At 34.1% G+C, this 23,694-nt stretch overlaps 2 protein-coding genes across 6 annotated transcripts in view; one reads left to right on the plus strand and one right to left on the minus strand.

Annotated features, from left to right (window-relative positions):
* LOC109619691 (filamin-A) overlaps positions 1-16,349 on the minus strand; it is a 40,404-nt gene extending 24,055 nt beyond the window's left edge. The window contains exons 1-15 of one of the 5 annotated variants that reach the window (XM_034472083.2): positions 15,747-16,349; positions 12,175-12,364; positions 11,722-11,787; positions 11,258-11,471; positions 10,420-10,528; positions 9,791-9,978; positions 8,465-8,620; positions 7,448-7,576; positions 7,072-7,201; positions 4,317-4,454; positions 3,355-3,528; positions 2,857-3,003; positions 1,294-1,377; positions 600-740; positions 119-286 (exon numbers count right to left, since the gene is read on the minus strand). In XM_034472083.2, coding sequence (XP_034327974.2) covers positions 119-286; positions 600-740; positions 1,294-1,377; positions 2,857-3,003; positions 3,355-3,528; positions 4,317-4,454; positions 7,072-7,201; positions 7,448-7,576; positions 8,465-8,620; positions 9,791-9,978; positions 10,420-10,528; positions 11,258-11,471; positions 11,722-11,787; positions 12,175-12,364; positions 15,747-16,077 — 2,365 coding nt within the window. In that variant the 5' untranslated portion in view covers positions 16,078-16,349. The remainder of the gene's footprint in view (positions 1-118; positions 287-599; positions 741-1,293; positions 1,378-2,856; positions 3,004-3,354; positions 3,529-4,316; positions 4,455-7,071; positions 7,202-7,447; positions 7,577-8,464; positions 8,621-9,790; positions 9,979-10,419; positions 10,529-11,257; positions 11,472-11,721; positions 11,788-12,174; positions 12,365-15,746) is intronic. The other 4 variants (XM_034472085.2, XM_066069964.1, XM_034472087.2 and 1 more) reach the window with 4 other exon arrangements.
* A 1,139-nt stretch (positions 16,350-17,488) lies between these two features.
* Positions 17,489-22,062, plus strand: LOC105335672 (bridging integrator 3). Its single transcript, XM_011439682.4, has 10 exons — positions 17,489-17,611; positions 17,853-17,904; positions 18,060-18,100; positions 18,890-18,951; positions 19,333-19,469; positions 19,658-19,698; positions 20,527-20,587; positions 20,691-20,771; positions 21,164-21,298; positions 21,473-22,062. The coding sequence occupies exons 1-10, from the start codon at positions 17,604-17,606 to the stop codon at positions 21,611-21,613; spliced, it is 759 nt and encodes a 252-aa protein (XP_011437984.3). The 5' UTR covers positions 17,489-17,603; the 3' UTR covers positions 21,614-22,062.
* The last annotated feature ends 1,632 nt before the right edge of the window (positions 22,063-23,694 follow it).

Raw genomic sequence — 23,694 nt, forward strand, 5'->3', positions numbered from 1 at the left:
ATCTAGTTTGAGATAACACTATTTCACTGTATTTCCCTGATTTAAGGGCTTCTTAGAGACAGAACACAGCTAATATTAACTCTCTGTTAGGATGACACAGACACTGCATGTATCTTACCTACAACAGGGAGATTGTTAAACTTCATTTCGATTGTGTGCTTCTCAGCTTTCGTTGGGATAAAAGAGGCAAGGAACTTATAGCTGCCCAAATTCTGAACACTGCAGGCGATGCGGCCCTTGTTGACCAAGATTTCGATGTTTCCAGAACCTGCCTCTGATGCATCAACTGTGAGGAAATTACTACCACATTTAAAGTAAAGTAAGATTTATGTTTCATATTTCATTGTCACAGGTTTTTTTTTATCGATCTATATTGTATATTACAATAAATCTAGTACCGGTACATATTCCATGAAAATCAAAATTATTTTGATTTTTAAAAAAGTTGGTACATTTTACAAGGGAGGTAAATATGTATTTCACAGTTTCATTGTTTCAATAAAAACTATTTTAACAATACTTCAAAATCTTTACAAGATTTCTTGAATATGACCATGTAAGCAGTTTAAAGCCAATTAAATACATGTACATGGACTTACTGTTAAAAGAGACTGGCTGGTTGACACTGGCAAGAGATGGCATGTGTTTGACAATGACCTGGCCGGCATCATAGGCCTTACAGGAGAAGGGGCCACCCTTCACCGGCTGGTCACAGTATGACACCATGATCTGGTGGTCCCCTACAAAATTAATTGGAATGAATAAGGCCGTGCCATTATCAGAAGGGAGATGAGTTAACTGTTCAATAATTTTCCTAAAGACTTAAAGATCTACCTAATACATTAATTATTATACTGTAAAATGACTTTTATTCGCAACAACTTCACTTCACTATTTACAAAAGATAAACTGGTTTACTGCGACTTTTTTTGCAATCAAGATGTGGATTATCTGGAAAATAATATGCCGAAGATATTTGAGGACTTGTTCGCAGCTGGAATTTTTTTGTGATGATGCTCTCGCAAACTTTGTAAGTGTCTTGCATGCAAATAAAAGTTGGTTGGTTTACAGTCTTCAAAATGCTACATGTGATTATATGGACTGGTTCAACATGAATACATGTATTGCAACTAAGAATAATTGCAAACCCAAGCTAATAAATGCGCAAAGTTGCAAACATAGAGAATGCATGTGTAGTTCTAAACTACATGTACAGAAATGTACACCTCTGTAAAATAATCCATAAAACCATCATTATCATTTTATACATATAAAACTATCAAAGTCACTTACCTGGCTCAAAAGGTGTATATTCCACTTGATATTTCCCTTTCCCAATGGACTCTATCTTCTTCAAAACATTTTTTCCCGATGGGGCTACAAATCAGAAAACAGTGTCTTTACCAAAAACTCTTGCTGTTATATGATTGTATCGGTGATTGTTTAAGGGGAGGGTGAAAATAATTTTCTAAAAAAAAAATAAACAAATTAATTAATAGTTTAACCCAAATAAGACAAAATACATTCAACAAAGGAAAAAAAGGAAGACATTTCACAGATTTCCCCATACCAAAACAAGAAATACATTTTGACCCATAACCATATCTCCCTCCAAATTCCCCATCCTTAAATAGGTATTTCCAATTAACAAATGATCTATATACAGTGGTGTTACAAATAATAAATAATTGTATATTTCTTACCTGCTTTTCTAAATAATCGACCAATCAAAAAGTGAGAATGGTATAGAGTTGTGAGTGCATAACTGAAGAGGTCAGGCGGGTCATGCTCATCGAGTTAAAAGCGCGAGTTACCGAGATATATATTTCCTGCGACCCCAAGATCTCTATAATGGTAACTGTAATAACATGGTCTAATTTCGGCATTCGGTTACTGATTAAACTGAAGCATCTGTCTGATAATTACGATACATGCAGTGTTAATTATAGATCCGTAAAATCATAATCACTGCATTCATAATTCTTCTTCTAACATAACATGTTTGTTATATTCTATTACATTTTTTTTTTATTCTTGCTCCACTTGCATTGAGAAGAAACATGCAAAATTCCTTTGCATTTTCATTGTTCATCTTCCCTCAATGAAGGATTTGTTTTTGAACACTCAATCAGACACAATTCACCCTGCATAATCATTACTCTCATCCATCATAATATATAAACATAATGCACAAGAGAAAAAGACAGAAATCAAAGAGAAACATGCATATATATACATATACATACATTTGAAAATAATTCATAAATACTCATAACATTTTCTATTAATTCATACACCAGGACAAAACAATTTAATAAAATGCAGCATGAGCAAAGCCAATTAACAAAAATCTGCATTATATTTTTTTTTGGCAGAAGTATGTGAAATTATGGCCAAAATTTTAATTCAAATGACAAAATATTAACTGTTAGCCCTTAAGCATTAATTCAAAATTAAAGGTAATTTGGATAGTCTTTTATAGGGTAGCCAAAGCTCAAACTGACTTTGAACATATACTGTAAGCGGAAGCAGTAGGCATGCAGCAGATCTTTTGTATTAAATATTATACTAGTCAAAAATGGGGAACCATAAAGGGAAAATCGTAACAAAACAGATTATTAATTCAAAAAATAAATCTTGATAAAATAAACTTCATAAAATGGAATTAATATTTGATCAAACCATACTCTGAATGCAAAAAAAGCAAACTATAGAAAAATTTCAAAATAAAATTAATCTAGACCAAAAGTAATTTTCATACAAACCAGATGGTTTTTTCAAAACTTCTTAAAAGAACAACACAAGCAAGATTCAGTAGAATTTCACAACATTAGGAGACAGGTTCTGCAATCTTACCTGTGATTTCTACTTTGACACTGCCAGAAGAAGACCCCTGGGTGTCGACGATGAATTTGGCAGGTCTGTTGACGGGAACCAGACTCAGTCCATCTCCACTGACCGTCACACGCCCAGAGTCCACAATGTCCAGGGTGTAAGGGGAGCCTACAATATCATCATCATCATCATCAACATTACATCATCACTGATATTTCTTTTATCATTTATAAATTAATAATTCTAAATATCATTATCACCGCAGACATTGGATCAATCATCGACATCATCATCTTTATAATCCTTGTCACCAACTTCTGATTCATCACAATTGTCTTCAAATTACCAATTATTTACATTTGATAATAAATTCATAATGATAAATAACATCTTTTCACAAGACAAACGGCTTACCAGTTCATCACATATTTCACTATCAATATACCGGTACAATTAAAATCTCTTATCCATGCAAAAAAACATGAGTTTGAACATTTGGAAAGAAAGAAAAACTCCTACCCCTGACTTCGATATCGCTGTAGAAAACGTTCACTTTGTAGGTTCCGGCGCCCTCTGGTGTAAAGTCGACGCGGTACAGCCCCGCCCTCTGGTGAGTGATGTAGGCAGGGACCTGCTGGTAGTCATGGGTCACTGACACTCTCAATTCTCCCTCTCCCGCCTCTGATGTGTCCACTGAAAATTAATGTTCACTTAAGCTGTACTGTAATTGTGCAAATAAATCACTGTACTCACCTAAGAAATAAAAAATACTACTTCCTCTTTCCTTTAAAGAAGTGATCAGCTTTGTCCTCTTAATCAAATGAAATGTATTTGCCATAAAATTCATATAATAATAACATAGATTCCCATACATAAAAATGAGTATGAAATTATTTTGGTAACTTTTACACAACATTCCTTCTACTTTTGGAAAACAAAAAAAAAGTTCTCAGTTTCTGCTTGTTCTTCAGTAGACTATATTAACAACATGCATGATACATAATACATGTACCAAAGATAACTCTTCTCTCTCTCTCTCTCTCTCTCTCTCTCTCTCTCTCTCTCTCTCTCTCTCTCTCTCTCTCTTACAAAGCCTAATTTTTTTATTATCTAAATTTTGAGGCAATTAATACACCTCATATTTTCTGAATGTTCACTAAACAATAAAAGAGTTACAAATGAATGTTTAATTACAAAGGGAACTTTATAGGGCACCTTATATGCATTTTCAGTATGCCCAAGCAGACAAGTAATTTAATTTCTAATTAAATCCTTCAGGGGGCAAAGGAATGAGAGAGATTAACACATTAAATAAAGTAAAGGTAAGTAGCATCAAAGGCCTTTTCATTCTATAAACACCTGTACATAAGGATGTCATTAGAATGATAATCTCCCTCTTCATCTACTGTAAATAAGTCAATCATAAATAAATTAATGTTTATCCTTACGTATTGGAATGTTTACGGTTAATAATTCCATACCTGTGAAATTGAGTCCCATTCCAACAGTTCCACCTTCCAGTCCAAAGACCCGGACAGCGTTGGGATCAAAGACTTTGATGTTGAATGGACTGCCACTGATGTGATCCCCCTCATACTGTACAGACACCTGCCAGACACCTGTCAAAGGTCAAAGTTAAAGGTTACTTATATATAAATGTATCTTAATTTATTATTAAATATAAAGAGCTCTCAGTGAATTTGATTAAGACAATAAATGTCAAAATACACATTCTTTTTTATGAAAAAAGGTCAAAATATATATATTGTCTATACTGCAACCAAATAAGTAATGATACATGAAAAAAACACAGATGCAGTATGGTCAGAAGCTATATCTGTATATGACTATGATTATACATCATGTGCATACACAGTCTACAAAACTACTCCACTCTGTAGCAATTTTAAATTAAGTGAAACAGAACTGAAGACTAAGCTTTACAGCTTGCACATTTTATACTACATGAGGACAGGAAGCTTAGCTAATGTACCATTGTAACAGAGACTAGATAGATTTGAACCGCTCCAAAGCAAACATTAAAAAAAAAAATCAAGCCAAGACGGAACAGTACAAATATTAAATGAAACAGTACTTGTAGAGGGTTTGGCCACTGAGAAATGTGAACCAAACAAAAACCATTGTATACCACTTCAAAGCTAGTGAAACAGAAATTAAGCAAAACAAGCTATAACTTGAGATAGGGACTTGTCTGATTAAGATATTATTCCAAAATGGTAAAATAAAATAGAAGCTATTTTAAGACAGCTTGCACCTGATTCTGCATTTCATCAATTCCAAAATATACCTGGTTTACACCACTTTTAAAAGCAAGCGAAACAACTGAGCATAGGCGTCGAAAGATTGAGAAGTAGGAGAAATAGGCATACTAGCCCCCCCCCCCCCCCCCACCACCACGGATTAGAAATATCATGATTTGGGGGGAAAAATTTTGGGTAGGGAAATTTATTTTCAGAAGTATAGGTATACCCCCCCCCCAGGATTAGGATTTTCATGATTTCGGGAAATAGTTTTTTTCCTCAATATTTCTGAGGATTAGTCTAGCCCCCCCGCTTTCAATTTGTTTCCGATGCCAATGCTGAGATAAGCTTGAGCTTTGAAACTAAAGGTAGCTTGTACCACTCCTTGTTGAAACTCAAAAGCTCCTCTAGTTTCACTGTTTGACTCCGTGTCCATTAATTTGTAAACACTACAAAACTTGCTTAGTACACTGACCATGACAAGTGATACATTCATTGACTTGCTGAGCCCATTACAGCTTGAGTAAAACAATTAAGATAGATTCACTCCTTTAAGTGAGTGAACCTTAGGCACCAATAAATCTACTGTATAATAATACATAATGTATCAAAATACACCAGAGCTAGGTAGCTACACAAAATTAAGTCATACACATGTATAAATCACAGTAACTTAATTTGCACACATAGAGCTATAAATGCCTCAATCAGCCAACCAAATTTCAAGTGTATAGGGAAAAAACATTTTTGTCATCTGTGAAACTGATGATAGAAATAATTTTCAGGCATGGAATGATTGAAGACCAATGTTTATTGTGTGAAAGCCTTCATATGGTAAAATGGTGTAGATCATTATGGTATGTTTGTAATTAATTATTACATGTACTAATAAATATCTTACAATCAACATCCTTGAAAGTTGTAATAATGGACTTCATCCCTTTTTATTGCATGCATGACTGAGACATAGGTATTTGCAAGCAAAGAATTAAGTAAAACTACATATACTTTAAAATTTTGAGGAGACATTAAAATTTATAAAATATTTCAAAGGAATGTGGATTCAAAAAGTCCAATAAGAAATACCCTTAAGAAAACCTCTAGCTTTTGAAGCATGCAGCAAACAGAAAGTTAGTAGAATGGACATTTTAGTGATTAAGAGTATCAGAATTATCTCATGCAGCTTTTTTCTCACTTACCCATTTCCAAAAATAATTAAACTTAAGCCTTTTAACAGCCTACAATATGCTTGAACTTCATTCAAATGAAATAGGCGAAGTCATTCAAATGGTGAAAGCAAAAAAAAAAAAAAACAATTCTGTGCATTTGCTGTTAAGGTAACATGATTTGAATAAAAAAAACCCTGCCCATCCCACTATTGAGCTGAACTGTTCAGAAATTCGTTTCCCTCCCCCTAATCCCATTAGAAAGGGGGGACAAGCAATCAGCAGGAGGATTAAGGGAGGATAAAGGGTATATAGGGTAAGAAGTGCAGTGCTATGAATTAAATTAGGACATCTTTTTCATGACTATTTCTCCACGTTGGAACAATCTGAACTCCTATACATATATTTCCCCTAAAAATTCCAATTTTTAAAATATTGAGTTCACTTTAAAGAAAAATGGTGTGTGATTTTTAATTATCATTATATCAAATATATGTATTACAGTTATTTCTTATTTTTAATTTATCTGATCCAACAACACTTTCAGATTTACTACAGGCAACACCCCCCCCCCCAATCTTATAACTCCTGCCTTACTCTGTATGAGAGTACAAACATACTAAGATACAACAGAATAGTCCATTTACCTGTGTGATATTCTAAATTCTATAGTTCTAATCACATTGTAAAGTCACAAAAAAAGAAATCTGTGAAGTATGATTAGTGAAAAAACAACCTAATCTGTAATTTGTCATTTTTCCACCAACCAATTGCCACAAAGTTCTTCCTTGGTGAAAGCCCATACATACCAACTTCAGATGGGGTGAAATTGATGATGTAGTCCCCATTCCGATACACAGTGCGTAGATTGTGGACTCTCCCGCCCGGAGCCCGGGCTTCTACTTGGACATCACCTTGCCCAGCAAACTGGGAATTTACCTGATCAGAAAAAGGGAATTAAACATTCTGCACTGAAGGTATCCAGAATACTAAATCAAACACTCTGATACTAAAAATAGAAATTGAACGCCTAAGGAAACAAATCAAGTAATCTCTTACATGCTTTTCAATCCAACATAATTTTCCATGTTTAGACTTACATATTTAGATGATAATATATGTATACTCTTTAATTCAAATCTAGAAAAGGTCAGTGAAGAGGTAAGGAGAGACTTTTAGGCTTACTTTGAGCTCTGTAATCATTCCGACTGCACAATGATCAATGCTAGAAAATGTCACTTTTGATCTGTCTGCCAAAACTTTGAATGAAATTGGACAGCCCACGATTAGCTGGTTATCACAGTACACGTTCAGCTGAAAAGCAAAGAAGTAAATAAATTGCCTCATTTAAGTTGTTATTTATAAGCTATTGTGGAAACTGTTTTACTAGTTAGACTTGATTATTTTCCTCAAAAACGAAAAAAAAAATGGTGTTACATGTATATACATTTAAAATTTTATTTTGTCTTCTACATAATGTTTAAATTAATGGTGTTTTTTTGGTGATCTAGCTCTGTATCATTTTTGCAAAGTGCATTTCCTAATACTGACAGGTAAAAAGATTTAAAAATCCTGTAGAACATTGATTAGGATCATCATATTTATCAACTCTGTGTACATGAAGTTGCTCTATGATAGACCTTGAATCTGAACCCCAGTGCCATTCATTTCAAGTTTCTTAAACAGTGTTGTTGATGTTGATATAAGGGACAGTATATGTTTACACAGCTACTCATTTGGAAAATGTGGGTCACATCCATACATCCCAAAACATTCCATCTTGATACATTAAAATACCCAGATACCCTTAGGCATGGTCAGACTCTAACATATACAAACTTTTGAAACAAATGGAAACTTTAAAGACTTGTCGTCTAAAATAAACTTTTCTTCACCCTATATGTCAGTGTAATTCATAAAGAGACCAATGCTCTTCTTGACCATCCTAAATCCTTTTCCACATCAAAAATAACAACTTTTTAACAATTATTGGGGGAAAATGGATGCTTATGTACATCTATTCATTAATAAGAATTTCTATTTTGAAGGTTATAAACTTATAAATGTCATACAAATAAACTTCTTTACTCCATATTTTTATTTTAAAAGCTATCGTGCAGAACTCCACCCGATTTTGCAATCCACTATCCTACATTTACATAATAATATCTGCAGGCCTAGATCCTGCGTAAACAGCTTTACCCTGTGAATGCCTGTTTCCAATGGTGTAAAGGAAGCGGTGCCGACTCGACCGCTCCAGGAGAATGTAACTGGGGGGTTGGAGTCAGGACCCTTCAGATCGGCTCTCACAGCACTGGTGTAAAGATCATCATCCTCGATCCTCACAGAAAATGTAGACTGGAAAATAAATAGTAACAAATAAATCTAAAAACTTCTGCACCCTTTTTTTTGCATATTTTTTTTTGGGGGGAGGGGGGGGGGGTGGACCGGAGGGAAAAAATATTTTGTGTTTGCAAGAAGAGGTTTTAAAAAAAACTTGTTACATAGCATTCTTTCAATTGTTTATCAACAGATTGATTTTTCAACCTTCACAATATAATTCATACAATAAATTTACCTTTTCTTGTTATCTTAAGTTCTTAAAAACGAATACAATAAATCCCACCAAAGTTCACACAAACACATGCAATTCTCTGTATAAATTTATGTTTAAAACTCCTATAAGCACAAAAATATTAACATTCAAAACCTTCAACCTTAAAGAGTTCCAACTACTATGCTGATGATCACCACACAAATAAAGTCAACAAAATTCCACCAGACCCATTTTCTCCCTTTATCCATTGCTTCAGTAGGTACTGGGTTATACCTGTACCACAGAATACACATCGCCACTACTCTCAGCCTTGGGGATGTTTAGCTAACTCGGGGGACGTAACAATAGAGAGCGCTAGGCCTGACTGACCGATTCTTTCGTGGTCAGTCAACAGGACCACAGGACATATTGATGGTGACCGAGATGTTTGTTTTGTGTGGAGATAAATCCAGGTGATGATTTCTTAATTCATTAACGTGACAGCTATAGCTAAAGGACAAGTTGAATACTTGCCATACAAATAGTTTTATATATTTTATATATCTATCAATTGGTTTTAATGGGTTTTCAAATTATTTATTTCTGAATGTATAATTGATAAAATTTTTACTTGAAAAATCCACTCCAATTATTATAGATTGCTAATTTTTTTGTTTTCAAAATGTGGAAATTCAATTTTCAAGGCCCCACTACTTTTGTTTTCAACAACAAAATTCATCAACACAGATAAATATTTAAAATAATTCAACAAATAAAATTCAATGTTATAAAATTGTGATCGATACATGTATGTGTTTCACAATGCAGCATGACAACATCAAGGAAACATAATCTAACATGCACAATACATTTTCCAATGAGAAATTATTATTTAATATTGACCAAAAAAAAGAAAAAAAGAAAAGAGGAAATAGCAATAATATTTCACTATATTCAGCCAATATAATACATGAGGTCCTGCTAGTACTCACAGTAATCCCAATGTAACAGTTTTTGGGCTGAACATCCATCACAACTTTTTCGGCAGATGACCGAACTGGCTTGAATCGCGAGAAATATGCAGCGTAAGCCATGATGCCAATGTGGTCCACTTCTGGATCACACATCTCTTTAGCTGTCAAGATGGGTTCCACTCCAAGTTTCTTTCCAGCTTGAATTCCTATGAAATGGTTTTACAATACTGATTGAGGTTTCATAAATGAATATGTAACAATTTATATATATATAATTCATACACTTTGGTTTATTCCTGTTTCATGGTTTTAAATGAATTTGCACATCTGCTGGCTTCTGGTTGGAAACCAACATACCCGGTAGTAATTTCTGTAATTCGTGATTATCAAGTGGGACCCTAGTACCCAACTTACTCAAGTCTTGCAGTTGAATTGATATATCTCATCCCCATCAAATTGTGCAAATTAAGGAACAAAAAGAGACAACTTTATCACCAAAAATTCTGCTTAATGCAGTTGACATCATATATGGTAGTTGATTAACTTACCAAATAGTGGTTTCTTGAATTGTAACATGAGGTTCACATAACATAACGCTCATAATTCTTGGTTTTTATAAGGATTCATAGAGTTTTAAATCAACTCACCTAATTCCTGGTTTTCAATAGCATTCCCAGTTAGTGCAGGATACCCAGCAATGGAGGCACCAAGTGACACACACAGATTACAGAGCATTCGTCCATCAGACCAGTCCGTCTAGAATGTGAATCAACATCAGATTACAAATGTTTAACTTCCTTATCAAGAAAATGCAATTACCTGTTATTCATTGAAATTTCATAAATGTTTTGAAATAAGGGAGAGAACTTTCCAATCTTTGCTCATTTCCATCATTCGAGAAAAAGGGAGTGTCCCTTTCTCCCCTTTGTCTCTTATCTCTCTTTTTCCAATCTGTTAATCTCTCTCTCTCTCTCTCTCTCTCTCTCCCACACACACACACAAATTATGTATGTATAAAAGAATGAATAAATATTTTTTAAAAATTAACACAAAAATCCCACCAAGTGGAGTATGCCTTTACAACGGCAATTTTTTTTTAATACCTATTTTAGAAGTTGTAAATCAAATTAACATTTGTTTAATGGGCTCTTTTAACAACTCATTCTTGAAATTTGAGTTGTATACCTCAATTTTGTTGGAAATTGTAAGAATAAACTCGCCAATAATTACAACGGAAATGAATAGAATGTTACTTATCTTCCACAAGATTTTGACACAAGCACACTAACACACAGACATACTAATTAACACACCCACATACACACAGTTAGTGATTTTTAATCTTATCCCCCCTAAGTTTTGAAAGGAATAAAAAGGAGACACCATTGTTACTCATATGACATATCTCCGCTCAATTCATATCTGTCTTTGTGTTAAAAAAGAAGAGATGAAGCTGGGGTCTCTTAATTTTTGTTCATTTCTTACTGTAAAATTGTTCACGGTTCCCTTTTTGAGAAGCCTTCGGACCATATTCAAGGTGGCATGGTAACCGGGAGAGTCCACTTTCATGAAGTAGGAGAGATAGGTCATGCCAGACAGCTCGTCAAGGTCGGGGCTTGACAGATCCTCGGGGCGAACCACCAGAGGGATGTCAAACTCCCTTTTGGCCAGCTCCATAGCACTCTTACAATTGTTTAACCTAATAAAACAGTAATATTAAAAAAATACACCCATAATAGCATAAAAAGTATTAAGAATGATGTTATGCAATAAAATTAGATGCATATGACAGAGGTAGATATGTCCATTCCAAAACCACTTGTTGTAAGCAATAGAAAACTACACTGTATCTTATATGCCTCTGAAAGTTTTGAAGGCCCACTCCTTAATCTCCCTAACATTTATACTGGTATACTTTCTCCTTACCTGACCCTTTTACTTTGACCTACCCATCACTCCTACTCATCTGCCTCCAGTTGGGGGACAGCCCAGGTCTGCAGAAGTCTATCAGGGCACTGTCAACAAACAACTCGAAAACTCACTAAGTGTCATAATGATTCAAAGTTTTTGAAAAAAAAAATTCAATATTTTATTTCAATAAGTTCTATATGCATGCATGTATTTAAAAGTATGATTTTCTTACTGAAACATTAATTATATAGTTACCTATAATGGTTATAATGCTTAATATAATCATAGTTATAATTTTATTATGTTACAAATATTTGAGAAAATAATTACCTACATACATGTACCTTCCAATGCAAAGTTACAACAACAAGTCGTAAAAGAACAAAAGAAGCAATTTTTAAAGGTGGCCTGACACTTTTAATATTGACTTTAAAGGGGAATAACTTGCTTAAATTGTAAAGGGAGATAACGCTTTCTGAATCTTAACATACTGTAGGGCAATTCCACTGTTCCAGTCTGTGGTAAAGTTTGTGACTGCACATTCTGGAATAACGGCCTGCAGCCAGGCCAGCATCAGCTTCTTTGTGGGGAACTTGGTCTTCCCAATCTGGTATCGCAAAATCAGGTGCCATATCAGACCTAGAATAAGCTTCAGGTTTGCATTCACAATGTCCTCTGGGCCTGGAAAACAGGAATTTAAATTTTGGTACAGTGGTGTGGTGTGTTTTACACTAATTTAAGATTTATACCCTAGTTTTTAATTTGTGAGGTATTCAACCTATAACCACCTTTTTAATGTAAGTCTGCAGTTATGGCAGTGTTTGCACAATATTTTAATCAATCACACTTTTAGTTTTCAGTAAAATATTCTTTGTTTCCAGTAAATAACAAAATAACAGAACATTTCACCTGCAAGCAAGGTCAGGTGACTGCAGTAAATCGGCATTTCAAAATGCAAATATAAGTTTAAATTGTGTTTGCTTAAGGTCCCTTTTCTTCCAAAAAACGTACTCTGGAGGAGGATTAAGTCAAACACTCAACATATACATGTACTTAACTCTTGCAGAGAATGTTTTATGACTGATAAATCAAACATTACAATATACTGACAATCCTTGCATGAATTCTTCAGCACTGAGAATTAAAATAAATGTTCTAATTTTAAAAATATATATATTGCACAATTAATGCATAAGAATGGACAATGCTCTCTCTCTCTCTCTCTCTCTCTCTCTCTCTCTCTCTCTCTCTCTCTCTGGCTCTCTCTCTCTCTCATGTCCAGAGCTTATCTAAACAAATCATTTTTGAGCCAATATTCAAAAAGCTCTACAGGTATATCTTTTCCCAAGGTCATCTCAATCAAAGCTTACAGGGAAGGTATTTAAATGCTCTGTTAAATTCACAAGAATAACTGTTCAAAGAACAACATCCCAACAGAGATCCTTTCAAATTACTGATGTTAAACCCCCTTGAAAAATCTTAAATCCACCCAGATTGCTCTTGGCCATAGCACACCAAAACTACTTACATCATAGATGAAACTGGTTTACCAAGTTTTCTAAAGCGAAACCAGTACCGTACCTTTGTGATTTCTCAATCCATGAAAATTTCAGTTTTGCAGAGGGTTTTTTAAACATGCATTACAAATATTGCTTTTGAGTTTTTTGTAACAGCTTATTGCATAATCTGAAAGCTTAAATATGTACGGCAAGCAGAGTTATAAGTTCACTTTTCAGTTATTGAATTCAATTGTCTTCCGTACTTTTTGCAGATTTCCTATCTGTTCTATCCAAAAATAATCGCTATGCACAGGAACATGTATTTTTAAAATACACATGGAGAAAATGCATCAAGTAACATGCAGTACTATTGTCTGTGCATTCAAACGGCTCATCTATTTTTATAAAGGAGAAGAAATCGACAAATATATTACTTTTATAAGATCATCTTTAACAAACGACTTTTTGTTATATTGAAGAAGCAACAAACGGTGCATGAACATTCCATACATAACTGCTGTGCAGATGTTTGTGCATTTAACTTTACAAATCAACAGTTAGGCGTGATCATGCATTTTAAACTTCATTTAACTTAAAATGTAAACACTTGTATTTACTATTGCAGGGTTTTTTTTCTAGCAATAAGGCCTGCTGGAACTTATTTTTTAATTCGTCATTTCACAGTGGGCATTGCAAACTAGATCTCTTAAGGAAGAACATAAAAATGGAGAATCTGATCTTGATTACTTTTGCAGACCAGGCTGAACACTTTACCTGTGTACCTGTGGTTCAATCAATACTGATCAATAATTCATCATTACACCTTGAATTTATTGCAACAGTTCGCAGTCCAACACACCTTATTTATTGCCAATCATTTCTTTGTTTGCTCAATATATAGACATAACTTACCAATGCAATCAAGGAGGATGCTTCAACTACTGCTTATATATTGTACATATACCCTTCTTACTCTGACCTCTTATCAAGCCACAACCCCAACCTAACCCACATCCCCCGAAAAATAAATTATAGTATCTAAACTAAAATTTAAAAAAAAATCCTTGTTGAATAAAATGATATTTCTGTAACTTTTTAAAAAACCTTAAAATTCATTGTCTCTTCATTTGTTTAGGACATATTCTATTGCAACTTAGGTTTGAACACAAGTTCTTACAACTTACAAGGCTTCCTTCATTTATAGATGTTTCACACGCTATATTTTGGCCAATAATCTTTTTCTTAATTTCAGTTTTTTCAACCAAGTAGAATTTGACACTATATGAAAGGAGAAATTTAAACCTTATTACAGGATATTTGAAACTTTTTAAATTAATGCATTTTTTTAAATATTTTACTGCTTTGATCAAATTTCTTTTACTACAGTCGATCTGTATTATTCTTTCCTATTAGGGTTTCTCGATCTTCACAAAATTTTGATACTACAGAAACAATCTCAAACAAATGATAAGCTTCACTAGGAAATTACGCTACACCTGAAGATTGACTAAAATGTACAAGGGCCATGCCGACAGGTGATTAGTCTATTGTGTTACACAGGTATTGACAAAATTTACCTGTCAGTAAATAAATTGTATCACTTTACATATATTTATAAACAGCTTAGCCTTCCTGCTCATTAGTAGAGCACAGTATATATTATAAAACAACATCATGCAGACACAAAGCCTGAAATATGATATACATGTATTTCTGCCTAACCTATCTATCATGGCAAAATGACCCACCATATAGACTGGCTAGTACATACAATGACTTAACAACCAACAATCCTTGCTTAAATCTACGACCAGTACAACTCTACAGTGATAAATGTTGCCTTGGGGGGTCAGGGAATTGGGCAGGGCTGGTTCACAAGAAGAGTGCACATTTTTCATCCCAGCTTATAGCCGACCTAGTGCTTCTGGGGATAGTAAGCAAAGTGTCAAGGATACAAAACTGTTGTTTGTCAACATTGATGAATTCTTCAAATTTTTGTTCTGGTTTTTTTTTTTAAGGGAAAAAGACTATACTAATGCCTATTGTTTAACAAATTGAGTCATGGGATAAAGCATCAATGTGTATCCATGCATGCATGAATATGCATGAGAATGATATAAAAATCAAATGAAGCAAATTTTTGAAGTAAGATTTGTAATTGTAAACACAGGTTTAATGGCATAATATAATTGATATATATCACATAAGAAAACTTTTGATAAATCCATACCGGCGTGTGAAGAATATAAGTATATACTTATGGAGTAATACAGTATCAAAATATTGCTTAAAGAGAATTAATGTATGTGGGAAAAGCCAGGAATGTTAAGGTTGAATGCTAGTCTAATGGAAAGAAGTTTTAATAATTTAATTAATCTACAAATCTGTATGCAACCACCCATTTTATCTGTCTCTCAAATCAGGTTACCCCCCCCCCCTCTTTCCCAAGTGTATGTACCCACACACATTCTTGATAAAAACCGTCCTTTTAATTTTTTATATTGCAATTCTGAAATATTGTTAATTAAAAGTAAGACATCTATTGAAGTAAACAAATGACATACCAATGTTCACCAATCGGACGTTGTCGTTAGAAATGGCGTTGAGAGCGATGGTCACATTTTCCAGTTCCTGATGGTGGTTCATGGGCTTTTTGATGATCCGCCCGATCTTCTTGCCCTGTAAGCTTTCCACAAGTTGACAAAGCCTGACACCTGTTTGAAAATCATGCTCCAAGTCTTTGACGAATTCGGTGGTTTCTATTCCCGAAACCCTTAGCTGTTCGTTCACCCAATTGGTGAACGTATTCTGCTGAATCAAAATCCAGCGGGCCGAACTGTCTTTCATACTCATAGCTGCATGGCCCTCCCGAGACAGGGCTCGAAATGAAGCCATTTTGGAAGGCTTTTGATGTTACTGATGCAGAGAGCCTTTACTTGCCTCCAGATAATGAACGGCCCGACCTGTGTTAAACTCGTCCGACAGGTCTATGTATCAATTCTTCATCAACTGCGTTCACCTGCAGTATCCCTACCTTTCCCGTGCACGAAATACCTTTGCCTGGGTGTGGATTGTTGACCTTTTTCACGAATGAGTTAGTTTTCTTCTCGTTTGGCTTTACATATTTAAATGAATTAATAACAAAACCGGTTTACCTGAGCCGTGAAGTTTTTTTTCTTTAAATTCTATAGCCCGTCAAACAGGACCGCGAGATTCCTAGCGCTAAAAATAACTTTGATGCTGTGCCATCTAGCGGACAGGTAAGGTGCAGTCATTGAAGAATCGTCACGCTGGAGTAGATCGATTACGCTCAAATAATTAATTGAGAGAGAGAGAGAGAGAGAGAGAGAGAGAGAGAGAGAGAGAGAGAGAGCGCATGTGTTAATATCCATTTTTACAAATATTTTATATGAAGGTAACATATGATATCGATGTAATGTGTAATCATAAATTACTATTTTTGTGCGTGAATAGTGAAAATACAAATTACCACGAACCAAATCTTAATTGCAAAATACTATTAAACTTTCTGCTGTTCAGAAAATGTTAACTTTTCCAACTAAGTTTTTTTCTTTCAAATACTGAACATACTGAGCACTTATATTCAGACGTACAGTAGGACAGGTAAAAAAAATCCTAAATTTTCTTTACAAACATGCACCATAGAGTTAAAAAAAAAAAAAACCCAAAAAACAAGCTAGTATCTAGCATCTGAAATCAAATGTTTATCCCCTTTATTGATAAATCAATTTTGTAGCATTGAGAAGAAATTGTCTTGGAGCAATAAATTGTGTACAAAATTTGAAAATGCGGATTTAGGCTACACGTTTTTAGGCATAGGTCATTATCATTTCTGTCAGTAAAAAAGTTTAAACAACTTGTTTTTCATTTAGCGGATCAGTTTTAGAACGCTAAAATTATTTCCAAATACACCGTATTCCATATTGTTTTATTTCTTCCAAATGAAAAAAATATATTTTTTTTCACAAAGATTTTAATTGCAATTAATAAAAAAATAACGATTTCATATAACGACCGCAAATTTTTGTGGTTGCTGTGAGATGAAATAATTTTTTTTCAACTGGCACCAAACGCTTTGTTAATCATTATGAGAGTATATTTAAATAAATGAACATGCACAAAATGTGCATATTACAATAAAAAAAATTATTAGAAAGGTTTGTCGTACCTATTTATCTGGGAAGATGAAGTTCTGTAGCTACATTTTTCCGCGTTCGCGGAGGGGGGTGGGGGGGTGCAATCCGGAAAACATTTTTCCGCGTGCACTACAGGATTCTCCCTTTTATATTCATCATCTCAGTCAATAAAACGCTTTACTGTTTTTGTTTACAAGGAGGGGAACGATAGTCGACAAAAGATATTCACGATGTCAGCTGAAAGCTGAGGGGAAATATGTGAACATGAGTTGGTATGTACTTTAACGAACAAGATAACTACGTTTTCATTGAGTTTATCTGGTATAGTTCATTAAAAACTATTCATAAATTATTAAATTGTACCTCCCTGCAGAGACATAAATGTTATTTATGTCTCTGCTCCCTGTCCATGGTACATGCATAGAGGACCTGAGGAATGAAGAAGCTAATACCTTTCCACCCTTTCATCTTAACCATGTTTACAATTTCACGAACACTAAAAACTTATTGTAGGAATATATTCAACAGATATTCGGCACCAAAGAAGAGTGTTGTTTCTCGAACGGTAAGTTTTGGTAGCTTAATAATATGCTTAATGAATCATATTCAGAATGAGGGGATACTAAAATCATGCTTTGCACTTACATGTATCTGAGAATGTTAAATATAAGACCAATCAATATTCATACATATTTTATGTTTATTATCTTTTTTTTTTAGACTGAAAGGGAGTTTGGAAGAGAAGTTAAAAGAGTAGAAAGGTATACATGTACAAATGCAACAAATTCGGGGATGCATGAAAGTAACGCATAAACTCACAACGTTTGGTTTAAAAACCTTCCCTCTACTGAGAGAGCTAAAAGATCAGCCCAATAGCGAACTATAGTGCTTGTAGGAACCACAGGCACCTGAATTTTTATCAATCAGTTGCTTAATAAGTCGTTTATGGAAAAATTCTACCCCTACTATATATAAATACACCTTGTGAATATATAGTAGGGGTAGAATTTTTCGATATATGACTTATTAAGCGACTGATTGATAAAAATTCAGATGCCTGTGGTAGGAACACAACAAAAATTGAGCATACATATATCCTCTATTACACCATGATACGTGTAAATTACACTGCTGAACGGTAAAGTTAAATGATAGCAAAACAAGCAGTGACGGCTAACATATTCATTATTGGTCTCTTTGGGTCTTTTTTAAATATGTTTTTATTGTAATAAAGATGATGTTTAAAATATCCATAAGACTTTTTGATAGCACGTTATTGATAAAATTAGGTATTGAAGTCTAAGAGATAAATAGATTAAATTTGTCATATTATTAGTGAAAGAAAACCCTCCAAAATCTACAGACTACTTTGTCCAATACCCATGATTTTACGAACTCGCCTTCAAATTGGTTGAACAATGAACACTATCCAACTTTCCCTTTATGAATACAAGTGCATATACTCTAGATCTTGTATGAAACTAAGTATCTTCATTTAATTTTTTTGAATGAATAGAAAATTTCTTACTGATTGACTTTCTGATTTTCAGTTTAGATGAAACTAGTAAAAAGCTATACAAGGACACAAAGAGATGGATGGAATCAAATGCTGGTAGGATATATAAAATGACTTAATCATCGTCACCATCATCATCATCATCATCATTTTGAATTCAGTCATTTTGATAACATTTGCTCACTGTTACTATTCACAAACTATGAAATATTTTAACTACAGTATTGTTCAACAAGGTATATAATGTCCTATATCTAATACAAGCCAATACTTTCATCTACAAGAAAAAGTGATATTTCGACACCCCTTTTAAAATTTAAATATACATATATATATATATAATACATATTAGATGTATATGGATTGACTTATTCAACTTGTTTTCATCAAAACTCTAAAGAAAAAATAAAACTTTGCTATGGAATTTCAAAGATTTTTATAACACAAAACATATTGTACATATCCTTATGATTTCAGCCTTGTCACAAAGTGAACAAAAGATTATCCAGGATCTCCTGTTGAACCCAGTATGTCAGAGCGAGGCCCAGCTGAATGAGATGGTCACTGAGTGGGAAAAAGCCATTGAAAAACAAAACTCACATTCCAAAGAACTGGTACATTGTCCTTTTTTCCCCTCCCTGTTGGAACCCACGAGATAATTTTCCTTTTACGCTACAGTACTATTAGAGATACATGTATTAAATATTTGCAGCCATTAAAAAGCTACCCCCCTGCAAGAAATTTTACAGTTCATATACGTAAGGAAAACACAATTTATTGGTAATTTTGTTCTTTGTTTCAGAACATTGTTGTTCAGAAAACAATGGCAGATCCAGTTAAGAGGTAGGAAATTTAACATATACCCACCTGTTTAGCAGAGTGGGCCAAGGACATGCAAACATTTGTGATTTAGGAATAGCCATGTTTGCATTTTTCTTGGAGGGATATTGAAATATGGTGAACAATCATGAGTAAATGCTTTGCTGAACAGACATAAGTTGTTTCAGTAATAAGAATACGATTAGACTTTAATTTCTAAGTTTTCCTTGACTTCAGGAAAGAACCTCATTGTGTTGTTTCTTTGGTATCTAAAATCATGCCTGAATACACTGAAAGAATAGGAGTGAGTTAAAAATTCTATTTCTTGTTTTCTCAAGTCTTAAGTACTCCTTAAATACTTGATCTGGTCAAATTTTTGAGACAAAGTTGGCTGAACAAGTGTATGTATATAATAGAATAGTGAAAGTACATACATTTACCGGTATTCAATTCAAGTGCTCTGAGTTGGTTATTGTTAGGAAATTTTTGTTTTGAGTGTTATAAGTGTTCATTCATTGAGAAATCAAATTGAGTGTTTACAGTCATTTAACTAACATCAGAGACATGAGTTAATTTGTCTCAATGGATGAGTCCAAATAGAGTTTGCAATGTTTCAGTTCAAGGAGTCATAATCTTTTTAAGATTTAATCAAAAATGGTTTTTCTCTAAGTGAAAGCTGTTTCTGTGAATTGAGTGACATACCGGTACATGTAGTGACAAAAATATATTCAAATCTTTGCTTTAAACAATCAGGTGCACAATTTCTTATCTTCATCTTTTGCTTTTATATGTACAGGTTTCCTGTTCAATAATTCCCAATATCTGGTAATGATTTATTGATCTGTATTTTAGACTTAATACAATATTTCCAAGTATACAAGCTGCTTTGAAGAAAAGAGAGCAGAGTTTGCAGGTGAGAGTTTTCATTTGTTAGCTCTGACAACCGATTACGGTACTCTAAAACCCTGCTTCTACCACTCTAAGTATACTCATACACTGATTATCCTTCTTTGCAGGAGTACGAAAAATCTCAAGCCAAGGTGGAGAAGCAGAAAAACAGAGAAAGAACAGGACAAAATGTGGTTAAGCTAGATTTGGTGAGTCAGGGTAGGAGTGGGGTAAGATGTTGGGAGGGGGGGGGGGATGGGTTCAGAGTAGTGGGTGGGAGTGGGGTCACAGTAAAGCTTATTTAAGGCAAGCAAATAATTATGTATACATGTAGTACAGTTATTATTTCGTCTTCTTCGTCACTGAATGGAGTGAACTCAATTTGAGCGTTAATACTCCAGTACATATTCTGTAAATTGCAAGTACAATGTACAAGTAAGTAGGTTTTTGTACTTCATTGAAACATGTTACATGTAAATATTTGCATCAATGTGCTAAGGTCTAAAGCTTAAGCAAGCAAATATAAATTACAAACATGATGTGTGAACAAACACTTTAATGATGTGTGAATATTAGTGTAAAGCCAGGTCTTAATTTATAGAGCAAAAAAGCCGTTGAAAGAACAAAGGCAGAATTTGACAGTCAGAACCAAGCCCTCTCAGAAGATCTGCCAAAGTTTGTAGAAGGCCGAATAGAATACATTCAGCCTTGTTTAGAGTCCCTCATCAAATCCCAGGTACTGAAAAACGTTGAACTTCCAATTTGGAACCAAATATTAATCCTCCATCAACTTACCATGCATTTCTATAAATACAATATAGGTAGACATACAATGTACGTGTTGGTTTTTGTTAGCTTTGTGATATTCTGTAACATGTTACTTTATGCTTGTGAATTCTTCTGTTTGCAGGTTTCATACAATTCTGAGGCTTTAAAGATTTACACAGACCTTGAAGATCACTGGAAAACTTCCAAAGATTTGTCCGAGATGAAATCTCAACATCAACAAACATTATCAGACATCAAAGCTTTGTCTATAACTGTAGACTAATCCATTTCAATTTTCAAATGCAATACAATGTAGTTATTCACAGGGTAATAACAGGAAAAAAGTTTTCTCCAAGCATATATCTTGAAGTTTGTATATCCATATATTATGTGCATTTCATTCCAAGAGGAGCCTGAAGAGTATTCAAATGGAGGGAGCTACAGAAACTGATGAACTATGGAAACAGCAGCAAGTTTTCATTGCGATGATGCATGCAGTACCAAAATGAACTAAATACTGACTTTTGATATAGAAATGATTATAGTATCGCACCAAAGTCCACACACAATCTTGTTGAAAATGACTATTAATATATACATACGAAAATTAATACGGATAATTGGGGGTGGGGGATGAGTAAAAAGTCTGCATGTTTTCATAGTGATGTGTTTATTTTACTGACTATGAATTTTAAATATATCCCAAAACTTGAATAAATATTAATGTATGAATTATTGACTGTTGTGGTCCTATCATCATCTTCGTTAGCCAAGGGTCTACGATCCACTCCCTCTCTGATCTATGATCCGTAGACCCTTGGCTAACGAAGATTGCATTTAATATACAGTACCTTTAAAATATATTTTTATCAAGTCTGATCAGTGTGTTTATAAATTAATAACAAAATGACCAATATTCATTCTGATTCAATATTTTATATATTACCCATTTACTGGTTATGATAACGATGGCACATTTAGTGCCCCCCACAACAGCGTCCATTTCCTACAGGCGAAGCTGAGGAAAATAGTTGATGTCGAGGGGAACAATAAACTTGCTATCATCCAAATAGTCAGTAAATATAGGTATTTTAATATTCCATAGAAAAATTTATTTGTTGGCAAAGCAGATTTTCTTGATGCTCATTGGACTTTGAATTTGACGCAGCGACTTGGATAACACCAGAGGTGTTTAAAAATGAGGAAATTGAATGCCACTGGTGAATAGTTTCTATCACTATACACCATCGGCAGATAGCACAGAAACTATTTCAAGGTTAGATAGAATAGCATGTTATTTAAATATTTTTACATAGAAAATATTCACGTAGGTATAATACAACAAACTACACATCACTGAAATTGTGACCAAGAGGAATGGATTTCAAACAGATTTGCTATGACCTTGTAATGTACAGAAACTGAACACAATTTTACCACACACACTCTTTGTAGAAATATAATGTCATGGGGGAAGTACAGTATGGTTGTGACAAGAATTTCAAGGTTTGCTATGACATTGACCAAGAAAATGTCTTTAAGGTGGTATGGGACATCGTTGATATTAATAAGGACTAAAGTACATTATAATTAAAATACTTTAACTGGTTTAAAAGTTTCAAAATTTACAACATTTAACCAAAAATGTACATTTTAAAAAGTTTTGGGAAGGTAAAAATTTTAAAATTCCCAGCGGGATCTGATATCGTGACTTACAGGTCTGTAGTGAACTCTCCAAACCACTGTGCTTCGCTGTTGGATAACAATTTTGTGAAAGAAACTATTTTTAAAACTATACTTGATTTTCCTGTTTTTCAATAAATAATACGTCACAACATAGAGGTGTTCCATACCACCAAAGGTAAAAGCACATCTTTAACTCAAAGACACTCTGGCTGAAGTACGAGATGGATTGGCCATGACGAAAGAATTATGGTCCAAACAAGGACTTACTCGTACATGTAGGCTTCATCTGTAACAGTTGCCTAGATACTTGTTTTTAAGTTACTGCACACTCATTGCTCAAAGGGTGAAAGATGAGCCAGATTGGGCTTGAGGGAGTGGGGGGGGGGGGATAAAATATGCTAGTGGCATCACCTTCTGTGTTGGACCTACATAAGAATTCAATTTTCCCCATTCTTTGTTGATTGATGCTGTATGCTAAAATAGTCTTTGTTTGAAAGAGAGTTATACCCAATAAACTAGACTACATTGAGATGGTGACCATCTAAATGGTGACCATCTCAAAGGGCCCCGCTTGAATAATGGACAATAGGATGAAATTTTGCTTTGACCTTGACCTATAACTTAGAAATTTTCCAGCCGGCATAAAACTTTTAATTCAATATCATTACCCCTTACATA

Source organism: Magallana gigas, chromosome 8 (assembly GCF_963853765.1).
Source record: "Magallana gigas chromosome 8, xbMagGiga1.1, whole genome shotgun sequence".
Classification (NCBI taxonomy): domain Eukaryota; kingdom Metazoa; phylum Mollusca; class Bivalvia; order Ostreida; family Ostreidae; genus Magallana; species Magallana gigas.

Coding starts and splice junctions, on each gene's coding strand:
- LOC105335672 (XM_011439682.4), top strand. Junction 19,470..19,657: donor ACTCACATTCCAAAGAACTG/GTACATTGTCCT, acceptor TCTTTGTTTCAG/AACATTGTTGTTCAGAAAAC. Junction 19,699..20,526: donor ATGGCAGATCCAGTTAAGAG/GTAGGAAATTTA, acceptor TCTGTATTTTAG/ACTTAATACAATATTTCCAA.